At 42.1% G+C, this 20585-nt stretch overlaps 1 protein-coding gene across 3 annotated transcripts in view; it reads left to right on the top strand.

Moving 5' to 3' along the window:
* LOC133448828 (tensin-2-like) overlaps window positions 1-20585 on the top strand; it is a 33644-nt gene that overhangs the window by 6770 nt on the left and 6289 nt on the right. For 2 of the 3 annotated variants that reach the window (XM_061727728.1, XM_061727727.1), the window contains exons 3-18: window positions 15-52; window positions 14034-14066; window positions 14153-14202; window positions 14335-14518; window positions 14776-14826; window positions 14927-15049; window positions 15161-15225; window positions 15424-15507; window positions 15614-15726; window positions 15918-15978; window positions 16372-16447; window positions 16880-17009; window positions 17662-17727; window positions 17822-17938; window positions 18787-20196; window positions 20329-20479. In XM_061727728.1, coding sequence (XP_061583712.1) covers window positions 15-52; window positions 14034-14066; window positions 14153-14202; window positions 14335-14518; window positions 14776-14826; window positions 14927-15049; window positions 15161-15225; window positions 15424-15507; window positions 15614-15726; window positions 15918-15978; window positions 16372-16447; window positions 16880-17009; window positions 17662-17727; window positions 17822-17938; window positions 18787-20196; window positions 20329-20479 — 2752 coding nt within the window. Of the gene's footprint in view, window positions 1-14; window positions 53-4652; window positions 4741-14033; window positions 14067-14152; window positions 14203-14334; window positions 14519-14775; window positions 14827-14926; window positions 15050-15160; window positions 15226-15423; window positions 15508-15613; window positions 15727-15917; window positions 15979-16371; window positions 16448-16879; window positions 17010-17661; window positions 17728-17821; window positions 17939-18786; window positions 20197-20328; window positions 20480-20585 lie in introns of those variants that run through there. The other variant, XM_061727729.1, reaches the window with a different exon arrangement.

Here is a 20585-nt window from a genome sequence, read left to right as displayed (position 1 = left end):
TTTACCATTCACAGAGTGCAAGGTTGCCCTTCATAAGACATGTAAAAGCAAGGTAAGTCCTGCATAAATCTGCCCCAGAGTACATGTCTTATCTTCTTTCTGTCCTGAATGCTCTTCTGTAAAAATGTTATGATGGAGTAATACAGTGGTGCAGAAGCCCGAATGCTCAAAGAGGGTCTGGCCCCTGTAGCTACTTAGTTGTATCGTAACATGGCAGAGCAGGAGCCTCTGAGTCATCAATCCACTGGGGAGTCTCACTCTTATGCAGAGGTGTTAAGTAACAAAATACAAATACTTTGTTACCTTACTTAAGTAGAAATTTTGGTTATCTATACTTCACTGGAGTAATTATTTTTCAGACTACTTTTTACTTTTACTCCTTACATTTTCATGCAATTATCTGTACTTTTTACTCCTTACATTTTAAAAACAGCCTCGTTACTCTATTTCGTTTCGGCCTTTATAAAAAAAACTATCCAGTTAAATTGCTCCATCCGGATAGAGTGAATTTGGTTTGGCTGAACCAAGCCTATTGGTAACTCTTTGTTGAATATTCTTTGCTTGACTGATGCAGATCTGATGTATTAAAGTGTTTGTTAAATCGACGGATCGATCCTCCCTTTTACTTTCTGAGTCTGCCTTTTTATCATTTTTAACTTAAAAAGTGACAAAAACAAAAATGGGAGAGGAAAAAAAAGTTATGGAAATGAAACGACTGTAAACAATAAACATCATAGTGGTATTAATATACAAATAAACTTGGATGTACATTCCAATAAAGGTTAGGATAAATGATAACATGCCTCTGAAGTTTGACTTTTTGCACCATTACAATACTTATAGACAACTAGTCATCATATCTTCTGCTCTCTGAAACACATGTTAATGCTCAATAGTACACATATATGGTTCTTTAATATATTTGCATTATACTAAGATGCATTCATTTTCAATGGCTTTTGTCCTTAATGGCTTTTTCCCCCCTTACATTACTTTTACTTTTATAATTTAAATAGTTTTGAAACCAGTACTTTTATACTTTTACTTGAGAAAAAAACTTGAGTTGATACTTCAACTTCTACAGGAGTATTTTTAAACTCTAGTATCTATACTTCTACCTGAGTAATGAATGTGATTACTTTTGACACCTCTGCTCTTATGTAAAAGTGAGTCTTTAATACAGTTTGATGAAAGAAAGTGGTGCTTATGAGTATCTGCAGTATGAGAAGTTCCATCAAGATGAGCAGTGGTGGTCAACAGAGACCTGTTGGTGGTCTTCTCGTACAAGAAGTAGTTGAACTTATGGATGATGAAAATGAGTCGAGATATCTTTGCTTCAGAGCTGCTCTTTGACACTGACATAATTTAAATGGGATGTGTTGCAGATCTCATTGACCTTCACATTGTTTTGTCTGAGTTGCATGACTTTTGAAAAAAAAAATTTAGATTTCAGTTCAACACATTTAATGATGCCGTGCTACGAACCTGCTTCAGTCTGGTGTTAACCGGTCCAAATAAACTGCAGGCACTTCTTAAAACCAACAGCATGTGTCTATCTGATGACATGCATACTCAGGTTATATCATACATTTAACCATTTGATTTTAGACCGTTTATTTATACAATCAACTTTTAGCTATATGTGCTCAAATGTCAGACTTGGTGTTTATTTTTAACTGAGAAATAGAGAAGAGGTCTGAGGGTGGAAAATGGGCAGAAACCATCGTTTTCTGGACCAGGAGTAAACAGTTTTTTATTTAAAAAGGACATTTTTCAAGAGTCAAGCACTTTCTCAAAGTTTGAAGCAAGCCAGACAGGCAGCTCCAAGAATTCACAAGCACTCAGAAAAACAAGAAAAAGGTCCTAAATAAATAAACAAAATATTGTACAGAGGAACAAGGAGGTAGAAGGTCTCCGGTTCGACTCCCAGGCCCAGCAGGGTCTTTCTGTGTGGAGTTTGCATGTTCTCCCCGTGCTTGCGTGGGTTTCCTCTGGGTACTCCGGTTTCCTCCCACAGTCCAAAAACATGCATGCTAGGTTAATTGGTGATTCTAAATTGCCCGTAAGTGTGAGTGTGCATGGTTGTGTGTATATATGTGGCCCTGCAATGGACTGGCGACCTTTCCAGGGTGTAACCTCTGCCTCTCGCCTGAAAATAGCTGGGATAGGCTCCAGCAGACCCCCGTGACCCTGCAAAGGATAAAGCGGGTGTAGATAATGGATGGATGGAACAAGGAGGAGCAAAGTAATATCTACAACAGTGATCACAAAATAATGAAATAAATGTATATACATGTGTGCAAATGACTGAGAATGTGCCAATGGTGTGGTGCAACTGAACTACTGGTTTAGTCGTCAGATCACCGTGGGGAGGAAACTGTTTTTGAGTCTAGTAGTCGGCGGATGCTCCGGTAGCGCCTACCAGACGGCAGCAAGGAAAACAATCTTTCCTGAGGCTGCGTGTGTTGGTTTGCAGGGAGGGGAGGTGACAGCCAGTGATGCGCTCTGCTGTCTTCACCACTCGTCCCAGAGACTTGCAGTCTGGAGCGGTGCAGCTGCTGTACAGGTGATGGTGGAGCCAGTCTGCAGAAGGTGCAGAAAGTGCAGAAAGTGCAGAGGTGCTCAGTCCGAATCTCCTCCGTCTCCTCAGGAGAGAACTGCAGCGGTTTGAGTGGTCCAGCATAGGTCCTCGCTCATTTGCACACCAAGGACTTTGAAGGAAGCGACCCTTTCTACCCCGGAATCGCCAAGGAAAACGGGGGGAGGACTTCCCTTACGTTAGTCAGGGACCAGCTCCCTGGTTTTGCAGACGTTGAGAGAGAGGTCATTGCCCTGGTACCATGTTTCAAAGGCACAGACAGGTCTCATCATTGTGAGAGATGAGACCAAGGATGGTGGTGTCACTAACTACGTTTACATGCAGTCAAAATTCAGGTTATTGCTAATATTCCGGTTACTGAAACATTCTTAATATTCCGTTTCCATGCGTGAGCAAACAGGGTTATCCCTGTATACATGGTAATTCATCATTTGGGATATCTGGATCAAACCAGTGACGCGCGGAGAACGTGATGACGCAATTAGCGTCATTTCCGCTTCTTCTTCCTGTATCCAAATTCAAAACAAATGCTGCTTCGCGCAACTTTTCGCTCACCTTCTTGTAAATCTCGCTATCCCGGTACTTTCTACCGTCTACAAATGCCAAAATGTTCATATCCTTCATTACATTTATGAAGTGATTAGTCTCCTCCTCACTCCAAAAGTGTGGCCTGGTCTTGCGTTTCGCCGTGTTTATAAGTACGTCCTGGACTCAAAAGACCAGGATTCCTTGCGAACAGAGCATGCGCAGAAAACAAATTCATGTTCCGTTTGATGGGGATATCCCGTTTGACGTTTACGTGACCGAATAATCGGGTTTTAAAAGGAGTAACCCAGGGGTCATATTCAGGTTTTTAAAAACCGGAATATGAGCAAATTCGGGTTATTCAAAGGGGTAATTGGTGTTTACATGGCAGTGTAAATTTGGGTTATTGCTAATATTCGGGTTTTAAAAGGGTTATTGAGTGAGTGTAAACGCAGTCACTGTGTCTCTGTCCACAGTTTGTGTGGAAACATTGGCAGTATTCACCTCTGCCCTCATGTGGCACTAGGTCAGTAGTACAAAGCACTCGGGTCATGATCCTGTAGTAACCACGTTGTTTTTATACCTGGAACATACACACTGTGATGGTGTATGCCATGTCATGACCAGCTGTTCTGGCTTAGCATCGGGGGGTTAAAAATAAGTAAAAATGAAAAAGGTGATTATTTTTATCTTATTCATCCCCCCGGTCACCATGGCAATATCCAAAAACATCTCTCCAAGGCTGTGGTAGAGCTGATGTCGAGGATGAAAGAGTACATCATCACACAAGATGATGATCAGTTCTAAACAGAAGAAGTGTGATCCGTTAAATATAGCAAATAACACGAGTGCCACAGATGCCTGTCTGTGAGTGATGGAGGGGATACACAAATAAGCGAGAGGCAGCTGGAGAGGCAGACTGTGTGTGTCTATGTACCGGTAATCTGTCTCATTTGAGGGTATTTAGAAATACAGAGGGACCTTGGGTCAAGGCTGAATACGGTTTCTGCTTCATGTAATGTTAAATGTGTCTTCTATGTCTATCTCATAACACTTTAATTTTCGTTCTTTTTATTTTTACACTCAAAAGTCCTTTTTTTTCCAAATTTTTCCATTATCCTTACATCAATGTAATAGCTCTCAAACCTCAAATGTTTTTCTGTCATTCCTTGTGCATCTTCTTATTAGTCTAATAGTAATTATGTGCCTTTTATCCTGCCTCTTCCTCATCTTCTGCCTCAGGGCACTGGAGAGGTCACTGGGCATCAGCAGCCCGCGCGGCGCTGCTAGCGCTCCACGCTCCACATGTGGCTTACTGACGTACAGTCAAGCGTACATGCAAGGGAAAGGGCTTTCACAGTTGATGTGCTTTACGTCTCTGCGTATTTGACACAGGCGGACTGAAAGAGGAAAATGCTGCGTTGCATGTGCAGCTGGCACACTCAGACTGTGTGTGTGTGTGTGTGTTTGTTGTCGTGAGGGAGGGATGTAAAGTGAGCTGGTGAGAGAGAGTGAGCCGAGAGTTTGTGTGAGGGGAAAGGAGGAGGTAGGGAATCACACTCCACACACAGGACTGCTCAGAGGCAGAGGGAGACACTGAAGCTGCTTGTTGAGAGGTAAAAACACGCTCTGTTATGTATTTACTGAGTGAAATTTCAGGTTTTGATTTGCTATGCTGAGCACACCCCCCTCATCTTTATATACCTTATGTATTCCTGCCCTGTACTCAGTACTAATCTAGCATCTCTTGAACTCTTTCTACCGCGTTTCCTGTGCTAATGCAGCATGTGATTGTGCATTTTATTTCATTAACACTCCGGCCACGGTGTTTTTGCTTTGCCCAGAAATTGGATTGTGTTTAATGTGATTAAGACAAGAGCAGAAATTCAAGCAAAAAACTCCTTCTGTGACCTAAAAAAACACACAGATTTCAATTATTTATGGTCCAGAAAAGATTTACTTTTTAATGAGACTGTTGTTGTGAAGTGAAGGGCACTGAGCTTGAACTCTTGTCTTGTTACTATAAATGCATGTAAAAGATGAGTATGTGTCATGCTTTATTTTAGCAGCGATTAGAAATGCATCTACTTTTGTGCATGTGTCTCTCTTCTGCCTCTGCGTTCATGAGTGCATGCTTGTGTATAAACCTTTCTTAGTTTTCCTTTTTAACAAAATGAAATCCTACTATTTTTTCATGTCTGTTTCCAGACAATTTTTTCTGTTATTGCACAGGTTCTGTTTATAGATATATGTATTATTTGTTATATTCATGCGTAAACTAACATTTCTCAGGACAACCAACAGAGATAAGTGGCTGCGTCCTGTCAGCTGTCCTAACATTAGCTCATTAATCCTAAAGTTGTGTCCTAAAATACAAACATTTAGTGTCCAGTCGTACTCACCAGCTGCTCTCCTGAAGATTTTAACCTCATTTATAAGTCAATATATAGCCGTTGGGATCTATATGCTATTTCTGTGTGTGATTGTGGTGGATAATAGTGTCGTTTAGTTCTCGTTTGTTTCAGTGGAGACAGAAAACCCGGAGATGTACGGTTATTTTTTTTAATACTGCTCAGTTTTGTGGGCTCTCCATAGTACAGCTTGAGGAATCTTTGAAGCAGATACCAATCATCAGTCCGGCGCTGGTCCAGATGTTGTGAGTTTCTGTCACTCCCTCACGTTCGAGCGTCTTGAGCCACGTTTTCCAACCTTTGCAGTCTTTCATGTCTCACCACAGGGTACCTAGCTCAAAGTGTCAGTGGGAGTGTAAGACAAAGGTGGAGTGGATGCTGCAGAGTAAGAACATAACAAAAAAAAACTTGACAGATATTTGTAATTTGATTAAATTGTAAGCTTATCACAGTCACATTGTTGTTGCTATTTAAAACCATCACTTGCACGATGAGCGGCGCACACATAGTTTTCTTGGTTAATTTAATTTTACTGCCTTCATCGCCTTGGCAACATTTACGTGTCACAGTGTACACAAGCAGATACATGCTCAGAGTGTTTATATTAACCCTCCGCTTTTAATTTCCTCAGATAAGAGCACACCAAGTTTGTTTCATATTCCTGGAATTTTATTGTGCCTTATTTTTCCGGCATGGTCACAGGAGAGTAGTTTAAGATACGTCTAAGATTAAAGAAAGTCATTCAATACTCTAAACGATGCTGAATGATTTGACAAACATAGAAGATATTTTTCAAATATTGCATGTTTGTTCACTGACATTAACGTTCGACCTGTCAGATGACACCTGATGTGAATCTGCTGCTGAAGCGCTTGATAATATCCGGAGTTACTGCAGTGAAAGCTGGGAGGATTTGCCAGGTGATAGACACTCAAATAGGCAAAAAGAGCCTCTAAGTTTTTTTGAGGAACATTCTGTATAGTCTAAAATAAGGAGCTCTATCAAAATAGCTGTGTGAAATCTCTGTGCTCTGTGAGAGTGGTCAGGAGGCATGTACAGCTGTTGACATCTCTCTCCCGTCCAGGACCCGCTCTCATTTTCTGTTTCCCTTTTCATGCCCTCTCTCTTCCGCTCCCTTTTTTCCTAAAAGCTCTGCCCATTTCTTTTTTTTTTTTTTTACTCAGACAGTTTGCTTTTGCTTTCTATTCTTGTTGCTTCCTCCTTGGGCTTAGTTAGGTAGGGGCGTGCCCTGGCAGTGCATAATGATGCTTATCAAGCACCTCATTGTCGTTTCATGTTGTTTCTAAGGGGGAGAGCAGGCTTGTTTATCATGGTGAGAAGGATGGTTGAAGCTTTACAAGAAAGGAGATTGTAAGACATGTATTGGGGGAACTAAAAGGATGATAAAGTGTAGGAAATCTCAAAAGGGAGGGTGGAAGATGAGAGAACATGAATGAAGTGCAGAGAGCTAGTCAGGTAGGAAAGAATCAAAGATGCTGCATGTCTTCTAGAAAAGGCTCCAGCCGCTCCCACGTTGTCCCTGTGGCGCCCAGAGTAAAACATTAGCTGTCTGTGTTTCAAAAATAAGAGTTTATTTTAGCTTTTTGTGTGAGACTGTGGATTTTGGAGTATCCTGTGGCCATTTAGCTTTTTCCACTTTGGAACAGGAAGGCTTACTCACTTCTCCCTGTTCAGAGTATGATGTCAGGTCAGAGTTGACGGTGAGGCGGTGAGAAAAAAGTCGTCTGCATACTGATGGCTGTGTCTCGAATACTCAAGTTTATTCCCTGCTTCAGACTGCTCTGGCAAACGTGTGTGTTGGATTTCCTCCCCCGTGAAAGATGGAAAGACGTGGCAATAGCGTGACTAGGATCAGATCCCTGTTGTGGAGGGACTTCAGTACCTTTCTCTAAAGGTTAAATGTGTGAGCTCAGTCAGTGCTGACTAAACAGCTTTGATCATAAAGGCTGGAAATGTCAAAAAAATATTGAAAAATGTCCTTGGCATTTTCCCTGAACCGAAAGGGGATGTCTTAAAGGAATACTTCAACATTTTCTGCGAGGAGTTTCTGCGGGATTAATCAGAGATGGAGCAGGTAGTTGATGGTAGATACTGGACACAAGGAGAAACAGCTCTAATCAACTGAAGCACACAAAGTGCACGTTGTAAGTCTATCTTTGATGCTAATCCTTTAACAGCAAACTATATCTTCCTATTACAGAGGACATATTATGGGAAAAAAAACGAAATGTCTTTGCTTGAAAGCACATATTAAAAATGTCTTCTTTGAGCAGAGCTTTAAGCATGTAATGGCATGTAATGATAGATTTAGGGGGAAAAAACTCATTTTTTTTTTTATTACTTATGCTGTTTGATATCAGCATTTCAAGAAGCTATGCTACCACCAAGAGACACAGACAATTAGAGAATATTGGTCAAATTTGGTGGAGACACATGAACCACTGAGTGGAGCAGGCACCCAGACTACTAACAGTTAGCCAGCCTGGACCCGAGAGTGAGACAGAGTGCTGTCACTGGCACCTCCGTAAATGCTAACTGATGAGCGAGATGAAGCGAACCAGATGGCCCACTCTCAGAGGCCCCAGCATGCATTAATGAAGACCCCGAGGCTGGCAGAGCCAAAAGCACACATATATACTCTGCATGTATGTTTGTATGTAGGAACCTTTGCCATCCAGCACTGACATCCTGTTACAAATTGCTTCCTGTTGACTTTGGGGTCTTACTCCTCTGCCTTATTTCTATATTTCTATTATTTCTGCCACTACGGTTTCCTTCGTCCTCATTCATGTTTACATGTATGTGTGTGTGTGTGTTTGTGTTTTTACATGGTTGCATGTGTGCGCTGTGTCCGGCTCCTACTGTTCCTTCCTGGACCTGGCCACTTTAGCCAGTTAACAACCATTATTAAACCAGTTATATTTCCCCCTATGGCTTAATCTCCGTGTTCTTTCATTTCTTGCAATAAATGAATTAATAAACGAATAAATACATGAACAATAACAAAAAATAAAAAAATAAGGCATGTAAATATATTGCTTGTCTATGTGTGAGAGTCGTAAATGACAATAGTCATTGAACGTTTCACTCGTTCCTCATTCACACACGTTTATGTTTCTCCCTTTTCCCTGACACATTCATCGCAGCTGTACAGTATGTGCTCTGTGCCTCATGTTGACTGCCATCTCCTCTCTGTCCATCACCCAGACTGTCTGCTGCAGAACATAGGAATGTTAATGCTCAGGTTCATGCACTGCAACACAGTCTGGACCTCCATACAGATTGTTTTTGACTAAAAACAATCAAACAATTCTATAAAACACTACACAGTAGTATTAAAAAGTCTGACGGCAGCAGGGAGGAAGGATCTCTGGTAGTGCCCCTTACAGTGAGGGTGCAGGAGTCCGCCGCTGAAGGGGCTTCTCAGTTCCTTCATGGCCTGGTGCAGTTGAATGATGGATGTAAACTGGGTTGACACCCTCCCCACCCCCACCTCCTCTACTAAGTCCAGCAGGCAGGACAGCACCGGCCATGCTAACCAGCTTGTTATCCCAGCTAATTTTCAGGCGAGAGGCAGGGGTTCACCCTGGACAGGTCTCCAGTCCATCGCAGGGCCATATACATACACATATACATACAACAACCAGACATACTCACACTCACACCTACGGGCAATTAAGAATCATCAATTAACCTAGCATGCATGTTTTTGGACTTTGGGAGGAAACCGGAGTACCCGGAGGAAACCCACGCAAGCACGGGGAGAACATGCAAACTCCACACAGAAAGACCCTCGCCTGGCCAGGGTGTCGAACCGGGAAACCTTCTTGCTGTGAGGCAACAGTGCTAACCACTAAGCCATATAGAGTCTATTATAACAGAAGTTGTCTCTAGGCGCTTTCCAGAGAGCCAGAACACGACCCCCGAGCAATTATTACATAAACATAACAAACAATGGCAGGTAAAAATTCCCCTAGTAGGAGAAAAACCTTAAGCCAAACAGTGGCAAGGAAAGTCTCTTTGTGTCCCGGTCAGAGCTGCCCGCTCCCCAGCAAACCACGGCGAAGAGGATGGCAAAGGCCACCACAGAGTTGTAGAAGGTCTGCAGGTTCTCAGCCTGACATACTGAGGCATGTGAGGTAGTCCATGGTCCATGAGGTGAGCTGTTCCTCCACTCCAGCAGTCTCCATCTTCGCCCATAAGCAGCTCCGGTCTGATGGTGTTGAAAGCGCTGGAGAGGTCAAAGAACGTGACTCACACAGCGTACCTGGTGGGTTCCAGGTGAGTCAGCGCCCGGTGCTGCAGTTGATGGCGGTGTCATCCACCCAGATGTTTGGCCTGTAGACAAACTGCCCAAACTGTAGACAATCTGCCCTGACAGTGGAGCGAAAGGGACGCAGGACCAGCCTCTCCACGGCCTTCATCTGGTGGGAGGTGAGAGCAACTGGCATGTGGTGGTTCGGCTCCTCGGCACGAGCAGTCTTGAGAACCGGGACCACGCAGGAGGTCTTCCATGGGACAGGGACCTTCTCCAGACTGAGGCTCAGGTTAAATATGTGGATGGCCACCTCACAGAGTTGGTCTGCACATTGCGTGTCTGGGCCTGATCCCGTCTGGTCAAATAAACTGGAAGTTAGCTCCGCAACAACTCCGGTTTGCAACTCACAATAATGAAAGGATCTACTGTTTAAGAATACTACAGCGTGCCCTTGTATGGTCGGGTGGCTGGGGATTCTAAATTATCCATATGAGTGAGTGTGCAAGGATGTTTGCGTTGTTTCTCTCTACTGCCCTGCGATGGACTGGCAGCCATTGCAGGGTGCACTCCCACCTCTTGTCCGACGACAACTAGGACAGGCTCCCACATCACCTGTAACTCCGAATACGATGGGAGCAAATCCTTCTTCCTCTTCTTCTTCTTTTTCTTAAAGTATCAAAAAACTTGCCCACTGCTACATTTATATTTGATTATTTATGTTTTGCTAGGGCTTAAAGTTTACTGGGTCATAGGAAACTTTGAGCAGGGGGGATTTTAGGACATAACCGTGGCTTCTGTGCAGCTTTGAGGCCTCTGCTAGACACCCATTGACAGGGGAAGCGTAAAGCAGTGTTAGTTTATTAAAAAGTTCCTTAATGATTTTGCAACAAGATTATATGAGGATGTTATGAATTAAATGTTTTTTACCTGGGCTCCATATAATAGAATTGTGGCAGGGTGGAGGATTGGGTGTGGGCTGCGGGCGAGCAGCCACTCAGCTGATTGGGCACACCTGTGCCCAATCAGCTGAGTGGCTGATTGGGCACAGTCTCTCCTTACTTACTTAAACAGCGGCTGCACACCAGCAAAGGGGTGTGCTGGGAGGAAGGACAGAGCTGCTGTGTGCTGGTTCACGTGTGTCTTGGTGACATAAATCACAATTCCTGCAACAAACCCCATGTCCTCTTTCGTGTTGGTCGACCCCAGTGGCACGAGGTTGCTACAAGAATTTACCCATTTTTATTAGCCATTTCACATGTCACAAATTTTTCAGTGTGTGTATATATAAAAAGATGCCTATTAAACCAGTTACACCTGGCCCTTTTTGGCTTCACTGTATTTACTCCATTAAACCCATCTGAAAGCATAAAAAGAACAAATGGGAAATAATGCATGCAAAACTATGCTTCTGACACTGATGCTGGAAAGCAGACTGACGGGGCTCATTCATCACTTCTCCTGGATTCAATTACAGAGAACATTTGCAGTCAGGCAGACAGACAAGGTTTTCACACTGAATTTGTGACATCGTACATATTTCAAACTCACTTTTAGATAGGCTGTGAAATATTCCAGTAATTGTCTAAAGCGAGATAAAGCTGGTGTTTTTGTTCTTTTTGAAAAGAAAATAACATCAAAAGACTGAATTGTGAGGTTGGTCTCATTGGGAGGGATCATTATTCTGTGTTATTTATGCCTCTTCTTCAGAGCTAGGATGGGGACTGTGATGCATCTGCTGCTAGGCCTTGATGGCAATGAAATCCATTTGTTTCAACATCATAAGCAACTTCATATTGCTGCTTCTGACCTACGAACAAAGCATGCAAATCCTCTCCGACTTTTAACCAACGACAAAAGAATCAATCAATCAATCAATCAATCAATCAATCAATCAATCAATCAATCAATCAATCAATCAACCAATCAATAAATCAATCAATCAATCTTTATTTGTATAGCACATTTAAACAACCAAGGTTGACCAAAGTACTTCACAGACGTTTAAGAACAAATAGATACTAAAACAAACACAGTAATATTTAAACACACAAAGATTAAAAATGACCAGTAAAAACACTGATATATTATATATATAATATATAATATATTCCCAATTTGGTAAAATTGCAATTAAAAGTGACTATTAGGTGCCAAATTCCATCCTAAATAGATAGGTCCTCAGTTTTGACCTGAACTGAGGCAGGCTGAAAACAAAGCACTGAAAACAAATGGTAAAAGTTTAAAATGGATTTTAAACTGCACTGCGAGCCAGTGAAGAGAATACAGCACAGGTGTGATGTGGTCCTGTTTCCGGGTGTTAGTTAACGGACGAGCAGCAGCATTTTGGACAAGCTGTAAGCAATGTTTGTTTGACACCAAAGTACAGAGCATTACAGTAGTCAAGCCGAGAGCTGATAAAAGCATGAATGACCTTCTCAAGGTCACTGCGGCTTAAAAAAGGCTTGACTTTACGGAAAAGTTGACAGCTGGCTCTGACAACCGAGACGATTTGTTCGTAAAATTTGAAAGCGCTGTCAAATGTCACACCCAGATTTTTTACCACATGGTTAAGGTGATGGGCCAGATCTGGGTCGACAGGAGATAATGATCTACTGGATGGTTTAGTCGGAGTAAATATAATGCATTCTGTTTTACTCTCGTTTAACCGGAGGAAATTGTGAGACAGCCAAAGTTTAATGTCCTCTAAGCATCTGTGAATGGATTCTAGTGCACTTGATGATGGCAGAACTGACAGATAGATTTGCAGATCATCTGTATGCAGATGAAAGGAGACATTTTGGTGTGAAATTATTGATCCTAGTGGCAACATGTATACACTCAAATCAACTGTCTGAAAATGAATTCACTCTTTCTGTCAAATTTCTCTAGAGCTGGAGGAATGACTTGTGCAAACAATTTACATGAGCATCCTGTACAATTATATTCACTGCATGAATAAAGCTGAACCAGATATAAACATCTGTTGCACAGCTGGTCATGAACATATCTAATAGTATTAATCCATCTCTGCATGTTCTGTAAAACTCACCTGTAAAGAGCTGGGATAGGTTCCAGCAGAGCCCTGTGACTGCACAGGATTAGGCAGGTATAGAAAATGGATGGATGGATGGATTTTCTGTAAAAATAGAAAAAAGGATGCATTGGTCACTGTTGTTTCCCTCACATTGTTTCAGATGTAGATCACAGTGGAACTTTCTGGCTTTTGACTTGTTAACCTGTTGCTGACACGTGTCAGTGCCCAGCCATCTGTGGCTCAGCTGCCCATCAATCACAGTGAAATATTAAAAGTACAATTCCCACACAGAGGCAAATGCTAAGACGTATGTAGTTGTGCACATAGCTGCACTGGAATACTTTATTTATTTAAGGAGCATTATTCATGTTTCTGCGTGATTAAGTTGTAACTTATTCCATGTTGATATGTCAGTCACCGGCAACTTGTCTCCTCAGTGCCAAAAGCGCTCTCCTTTATAAAGAGTTCAGATTAGAAGAAGCTTCACGTGCTTGTTGAAGTTTATTTGCATGGTAGCGACTGCGCCCTGTTTGGATGACATCAGTTTGCCTCTGTCCCTTGGTCTATGTGTGTTTGTGGTTTTGGCGTTAAAGGACTGCACACCACATGTAGCATCTTCCTGGATCTAACTATTTAACTTATGTTCTTTAAGTGACCAAAATAAATAAAAATCCCAAAATATTATTTTCTGTGTTTTTAACTTTTTGTTTGTTTTTAGAGGGTAGTTCTATTACAGCACATCTGTTAATTACTCTGCTTCGTCATTATAATTATTCTAACAAATAATTGTTTATACTGAGAAGGAAGTCATGCATACATGTCTGCTTCTATAGATGTGTTGTTGATGGGATCCAGGATTTGTGCGCGTTAATTTGTGTACTTACTGATATCATGTGTCGCAATTTTGTCATGTGGAACTGCGAAAATCATTCTGACAGATGCATCTTGAAACCAGCTGTCCCAGATGACAACTGGGAGAGTAAAAAAGAAGGAATTTTACAGTTCTCCCCAGAGACTCCTCAACCTTCTTCGCCATTCAGCATCCTTCCATCCCTTCATCCAGACTGCATGGGCTGCACCAAGAGCATTAAATCAGACGCTCGACTTGGTGCATTCCCTGTGTGTGCACAACTCAGTGCATTTGCTTTTATTGCATGACCTAACCACATGCCTTTCTGCTTTCAGGTCACTGCCACCTGCACACCAGTGGAAGGCCTGGTAGGTTTGCATACATTTTTGTAGAAAGAAGTATTATTTCATGGGATGCAAGGTGTCATTGTTACTCTCTGCTGTTTGTTCTTCAGCACGGTTCCTTTAAATCAGCATCACAGAAAAAGAGAGGCTCCCTACCAAGGTACAGTATTCCTGAATCAAACACATCCAGATCAAATGCAGTAAAAATAGAGTAAGCACCGCATGATTCCAGAAGGGGGCTGACTATGACAGTTTTGGCTGGAGTTGAAGTATTTATCTCCACAATGTCCAGAAGTAAAAGCGTGGAACAAGTGATGGAGCGCGTGATGGAATGCCACTTCGACTTTGACCTCACCTACATCACAGAGCGGATCATCTCCGTCTTCTTCCTGCCGGACTTGGATGAACAGCGGTACAGCAGAAACCTGCAGGAAATGGCATCTATGCTCAAATCAAAACACCAAGACAAGTTTCTGGTGCGTCTAGAAAACAGAAATAACTAAACACACTCTTAACAACTGACAGAATCAAGTGTATGGATGCAGTTTATGTAATCTGAAGTTTATTTCCGTGCAACTAAGCACAGTTTACACTCAGGCCACATCTGTGATCTATATAGCCTACAGACTTTTAAACTTGCAAATTACCTCTTCAACTGTTTCCATTTTTGTTACTCTACTTAACACTCTGTATTTGTGTTTTAACTGTTTGTCTTCTTGTTCATGTCTTCTAGCTTCTAAACCTTTCTGAAAAAAGAGCTGACATCAGCAGGCTTAACCCAAAGGTACAAATATTTACACCACAAGCTCATGCCGTTCTATTTATGGTAATGTATATACTGTTGATGGGAGGATTTGAAACATAAATCTTCATCTGTGGTCCAGGTGCAGGACTACGGCTGGCCTGATCTTCACGCCCCTCCACTTGACAGGATTTGTGCCGCTTGTAAGGCAATGGAGACCTGGCTGACCTCAGATCCCAACAATGTTGTGCTCCTCCACTGCAAAGTCAGTGTAATCTAACAAGCACAATTGCTAGCTGTCCTGTGATTATTATTATTATTATTATATATATATTTTTTTAAATACTTTAATCCAATGTGATGTTTGCTCTGACAGGGAAACAAAGGGAAGACGGGAGTTATTGTCGCAGCATACATGCACTACAGCAAGATATCAGCTGGGTAATGTGCATCATTGTTAGCAAATGCCTTATATGAATTTATATAAGCCATGAACATATTTCGTCAAAGCCTGATTTAAAGCAGGAATTTCCCACAATGATGCCATGACGACATTTTATCAAAAACACTATAGCAAACTGCATCTTGCAAACGCACATCTGTATAAATGCATCAACTCAGTCTTGTTTGTGTCCACAGGGCGGACCAGGCCCTCACCACATTAGCCATGAAGAAGTTCTGTGAGGACAAAGTGTCCTCCTCCCTACAGCCCTCCCAGAACAGGTCGGACACTCTCAAACATTTACAGCTTTTCCACTTTATGAAGTGTTGCTGTTAACGCCGCGTTGCTGTCACACGGCTCATCACTCGCCTCCCTTCCCTTCCACAGGTACATCTACTACTTTAGTGGTTTGTTGTCTGGTGCCATCAAAATGAACAGCAGTCCTCTGTTCCTCCATCAGATCCTCATTCCGTCGTTACCAAACTTCCAGACTGGAGGAGGTCAGTTTTAAATAATAATGTAGAAAAAATGATAATAAGCTATAATAGCTTACTGTGCTGTAATGGTAACAACTAAACCAAAATAAAAATAAAAAAAACTGTCTGCATACACACACCTCCTCCATCATTTTATTTAATTTAAATGTTCTCCTCAATTTCTTTCTGTATGTTTTATCTCTATGTATTTGCAGGATTTTATCCCTTCTTGAAAATCTACCAGTCTCTACAATTGATCTACACTTCAGGCATCTAGTAAGCATCTGCTCACTTGCCTACTTTACTCACTCATCGTGTGTATGTGCGTGTGCGTGTGCGTGTGCGTGCGTGCGTGCGTGCGTGCGTGCGTGCGTGCGTGCGTGCGTGCGTGCGTGCGTGCGTGCGTGCGTGCGTGACCTCACTTCCTGTGAGCAGATGCTTTTCCTTCCCTCAGTCCCTTTTGACAGATGTTGACAGGAGGAGGTCAGTTTTAAACAACCTGGTGTTGCTACAAGCCACTGTCTCTATTTAACTGCGGCCCACTTGGTGCTTATATTAAAGTGGATGTTGTTTACCAGTGATTTACCCAACTGGGACATGTTTTAACTAGTTTTATGTGTGTTTTATGCTGGTGTGCCCACTTCTTATTCTGTCTGTGTACGTGTCTAGTGATCCCCAGAGCTCCAGGGAAAGAAAGCTTTGTGTGACTTTGGAGCCAGCCCTGCTATTAAAGGGGGACATCATGGTGAGAAATGGATTATCGAGAACTTTATGTTGCTAATTCAAAATGCTCTTATGATTTCAGCCTCATCTATGCAATAACTATAACTAATGCCTAAGTCACTGGCTTCTTTCTGGCACTTTAGTCACTTGTTTTCCCAAGTGTTTGCTATGTTAAAACCACTTAAGATCTAATTTATCTCTATTTTTTATGTCACCATGAGGGTAAGAACAACACAGAAATAAAGTTTGGTTCTGTGGGTGTTATATTTATTTCAGTGCAATTGGTTGCCATGGCAGCAAGACGCACTGAACCTACATAATAAAAAAGAAAACTCTGAGACTGAGCAAATGGAATTTTGATTAATTATGCACCATTTGTTTGTTTGCCATTTTGAGGCTTTCAGCGTGATTTGAGCTACTACACTACACTGTTTTGTCCACCATGGCTCTGTAGGTGAAGTGCTACCACCGGCGGAGCCGTGCAGCAGAGAGGGAGGTCGTCTTCAGAGTCCAGTTCCACACCTGCACCGTTCATGGAGCCCAGATGTGGTTTGGCAAGACAGAACTAGACCAGGCCTGCACAGGTGCAAAAACACAAAGTTGATTTGAGACATGATTTAGTTTCACAACGGCATTACAGAAGCGGGTGGAGGAAGGGCATTTCAAATTACAGTAGCATTCTGCATCATGGCACCATGCTGGGTATAGACTACAGCTTTACTGCACTACAATGTGAAGAAACTGTAAACTTACGAATAAAAATCATAGGGCACCATCAGCGATATATATATCTGTTGCTTCCTTCACTGAAATGAAAACCCTTTTTTTCAAAGGCCATTGTGGTGTTGGTTTTTATTTTGAGAGGAAAAGCAAATGACAGTCTCCAATAAAACAGAAATGTTTACTCATGGCCTACTAAGCAGCAGTCTCATGGTAATTGTTCAACAAAGCTCTGGACTGATGCAAACACACACAGTAAAATTTATAAATAACATTATTAACACATATTTTTATTTTTTTTCCAAAGAAAGCTTGTCTCATGTAATAGTTTTCATTCATATGTTCTGCTCTGTTTCTTGAAGCCATTTTCTTTCCTTTTTTGGCCAATTTATTTCTATTATAGAAAAAACAGAAGCAATTTAATTGTTAGCTTTGATTTTTCGACATACGGTGGTAGATGACACTTGTGTCGTTAACGCTCTGGATATTTTAGTCTTTGTGCTCATCTTTCTATAGATGACAGATTCCCTCCGGATGCTGCAGTGGAGTTCATCTTTTCCAGTGGGCCAGAAAACATAAAAGGTCCATTTTACAATCTGTCCTCTTGTCACTGCATCCTTTGATGTATGTAATGCATCTATTTTCTTTTTAATATGTGTATGTTCTTCTTTCCAAGGTCGAGAATTCGGCAAGAATGACACATCCATCAAGGTCGACTATAACATCTCTGACCCTGTGGTCAGATGGGATTCCTATGAGAACCTCGCTTTTCACCAACAAAACAGCTTTGAAAGTAAGAAACACATAATAAAAAAAAAGAAAAAAAAAAAAAAAAAAAAAGAAAGTAAGAAACACACATATCACAGTAAGAATTAAGATTTACATTTACATTAACTTCAGTGTTATGCTTCACCCAGACCCAAGTCTCACCAGGAGAGAAGTTTAAATTCATGTTCTGAAGTGTTACTGTCCATGGTTTGAATATGTGGCATGGGAACATACAGGACTGTCTCAGAAAATTAGAATATTGTGATTGCTGATCATGGCTTACAGCTTAAGAAAACTCAAATATCCTATCTCAAAAAATTTGAATATTCTGGGAATCTTAATCTTAAACTGTAAGCCATAATCAGCAATATTAAAATAATAAAAGGCTTGCAATATTTCAGTTGATTTGCAATGAATCCAGAATGTATGACATTTTTGTTTTTTTAATTGCATTACAGAAAATAAAGAACTTTATCACAATATTCTAATTCTAGTAGAAATGTATGTACTGTAGAAAAATGTTATGTGGGACGAATTTGTGTTCTCAGGGGACAAACACCTTTCACCAATCTTTCCTCTTTCAATGTGTTTGTGACCAAATCAACAATGTTAAATTTGTTCATCATCATCTAATAAGATGTACAAAGTAACAGTAGAAGTAGGACTTACATAGAGAAAAATACCAACAAGTTTAATGCCACGTCATCACATGTCAAAATATAAGCCATGTCGCTATAAGGGATGGTAAAATAATTTAATTAGTGCACAATTCTTGAAAAGGAGTGGGGAAATTGCTTCATTCTGCACTGTGGAACAAATTTTCTATTGCATATTTCCTCTCACAAATGTGATTGTCTTTTACCTTTCCATTAGATATCTCCCACACAAGAGGGCCTTTAGATGGCAGCTTGTATGCCCAAGTGAGGAAGCGACGTGGACCAGGCACAACTGCCTCCAAAGCTTCATCCAATGGATGCCTGACAAGAAGCCCAACGGTGAAACCCCAATCCCCTACCCAGCCTCAGCATCACACCTACACCTCTAATTCCAGCAGCTCCTCAGTCCCTACGGGTCACCTGGGAGATGCTTCCCCACCAATGAACTGTCCTGCCAGAGAAAACACCGACTGTCCATTGAGAAGAGGAAACATGGAAGACAACAGAGCAACAGAGAAAACCAAAAGGAAAGAAAGTGATAGAGAAACAGCAATTTTAGATGACGGAGACCCATCAAGTCCAAGGGGCTTAAGAAGAGAACAGTCCTATTGTGTTCAAATGAATCCAAAGTGTAGTGAGTCTACAGGATGGGAGAGGGATAGAGAGCTCTGTTTTCCCAATGGTCACTATCACAAATATTGGAACGGCAATAAAAAGAATCCAAAAAGCCAAACTCTACCAGCTTTACCCTCTAAATCTATGTCTCCTCCTCTACATTCACCTCACATGGAACTCTGCCACCGCCACAGTGCCAATCATTTGCCTGAGTTACCTTGGGAACATTCACCTGCTCCACCATCCCTGCCCTACCTCCACAAACCATGCTACCCTTATCCGACTACTGAACACGCCCACACTCGCAGTTTTACCCTGCCAGCTTCCAACCGACTCTGTCCTGGGGAAGAGTGCCACCTCTTCCACTATTCCAGCCAAGGTCCCGCCCCTCATCTCTCCCACCAAGCACAGCCCTCAAGCCCTTATAGAGAAATGCTCTTCAGCTCTCCTCCATCATCCTCTTGCTGCACCTGTCAGGACTGCTCCAGCAGGCAATCAGCCACAGTAAGAGCATTCCACCCACTACACTCAGACCAGTCAGACAACCCACACTGGCCCCAGGGAGCTGGGATACAGCAGATAAGAGAAGCACCTCCATTATGGGAAACTGAAAAGCCATGGGAGCTGGCAAGGGGGGCAGAGTTTTGGCAGTGTAAATCACCCATGTCGCCATTTCGCCTTTGCCCTTCCACTTTAGATGAGGTCCCAAATCCTGAGCAACATAGATTTGACATCAGAACTCATCAGAACTACCCTGTTCCCCAGATGATGATGGATATGCGAGATGGAGCAAGCAGTGGGTACCACACTCCTCTACAACCCCGCCACTCATGCCCTTGCTCTCCTTATCAGTCATCCCCGTCTGACAGCCGTGAGAGCCGCGGTTATGCCTCAGGGTACCACTCTGGATCAGCTTCGCCTCTGCCTGCAAGTAGCCCATCTCCTGGGAGGGGAAGGCTTCCTAACACCCTCTTGGAAACCAGAGAGCAGCCACACACTGAGCACCACAAAGGTGAATGAGGACTTGTTGGGTGATAGTTTTTAAAATAGAAAAAACATTCTTTTTTGCTTCCTGTAAACTTCTCTAATCACTCGTTTCTTTATTATATCTAAACCTTATCCCTTTTCATCTCCCCTGACAAAGTTGAAAAGGCCCAGATGGATGCAGAGGAAGCCATATCTCAATGTTCAGAGAACAAGTCTGACTCTGGAAGTCAGTCAGCCACCCCTGGGTTGGACTCTGATCAAGACTACACACTCATTGGTAGCAGCAGTCCAACTCACACAGAAGACAGGTGGGTTAAAACCTTATTGTAGACATTTTACAATTCTGGGAATACAGTTGCGTTTACCTATATGTCTAGAAAATAATCTTTCGCCCCCTCCTCATACTTGTCTTTT

Source organism: Cololabis saira, chromosome 8, assembly GCF_033807715.1.
Source record: "Cololabis saira isolate AMF1-May2022 chromosome 8, fColSai1.1, whole genome shotgun sequence".
Taxonomy (NCBI): Eukaryota; Metazoa; Chordata; class Actinopteri; order Beloniformes; family Belonidae; genus Cololabis; species Cololabis saira.
This window is presented reverse-complemented; position numbering and strand designations above follow the sequence as displayed.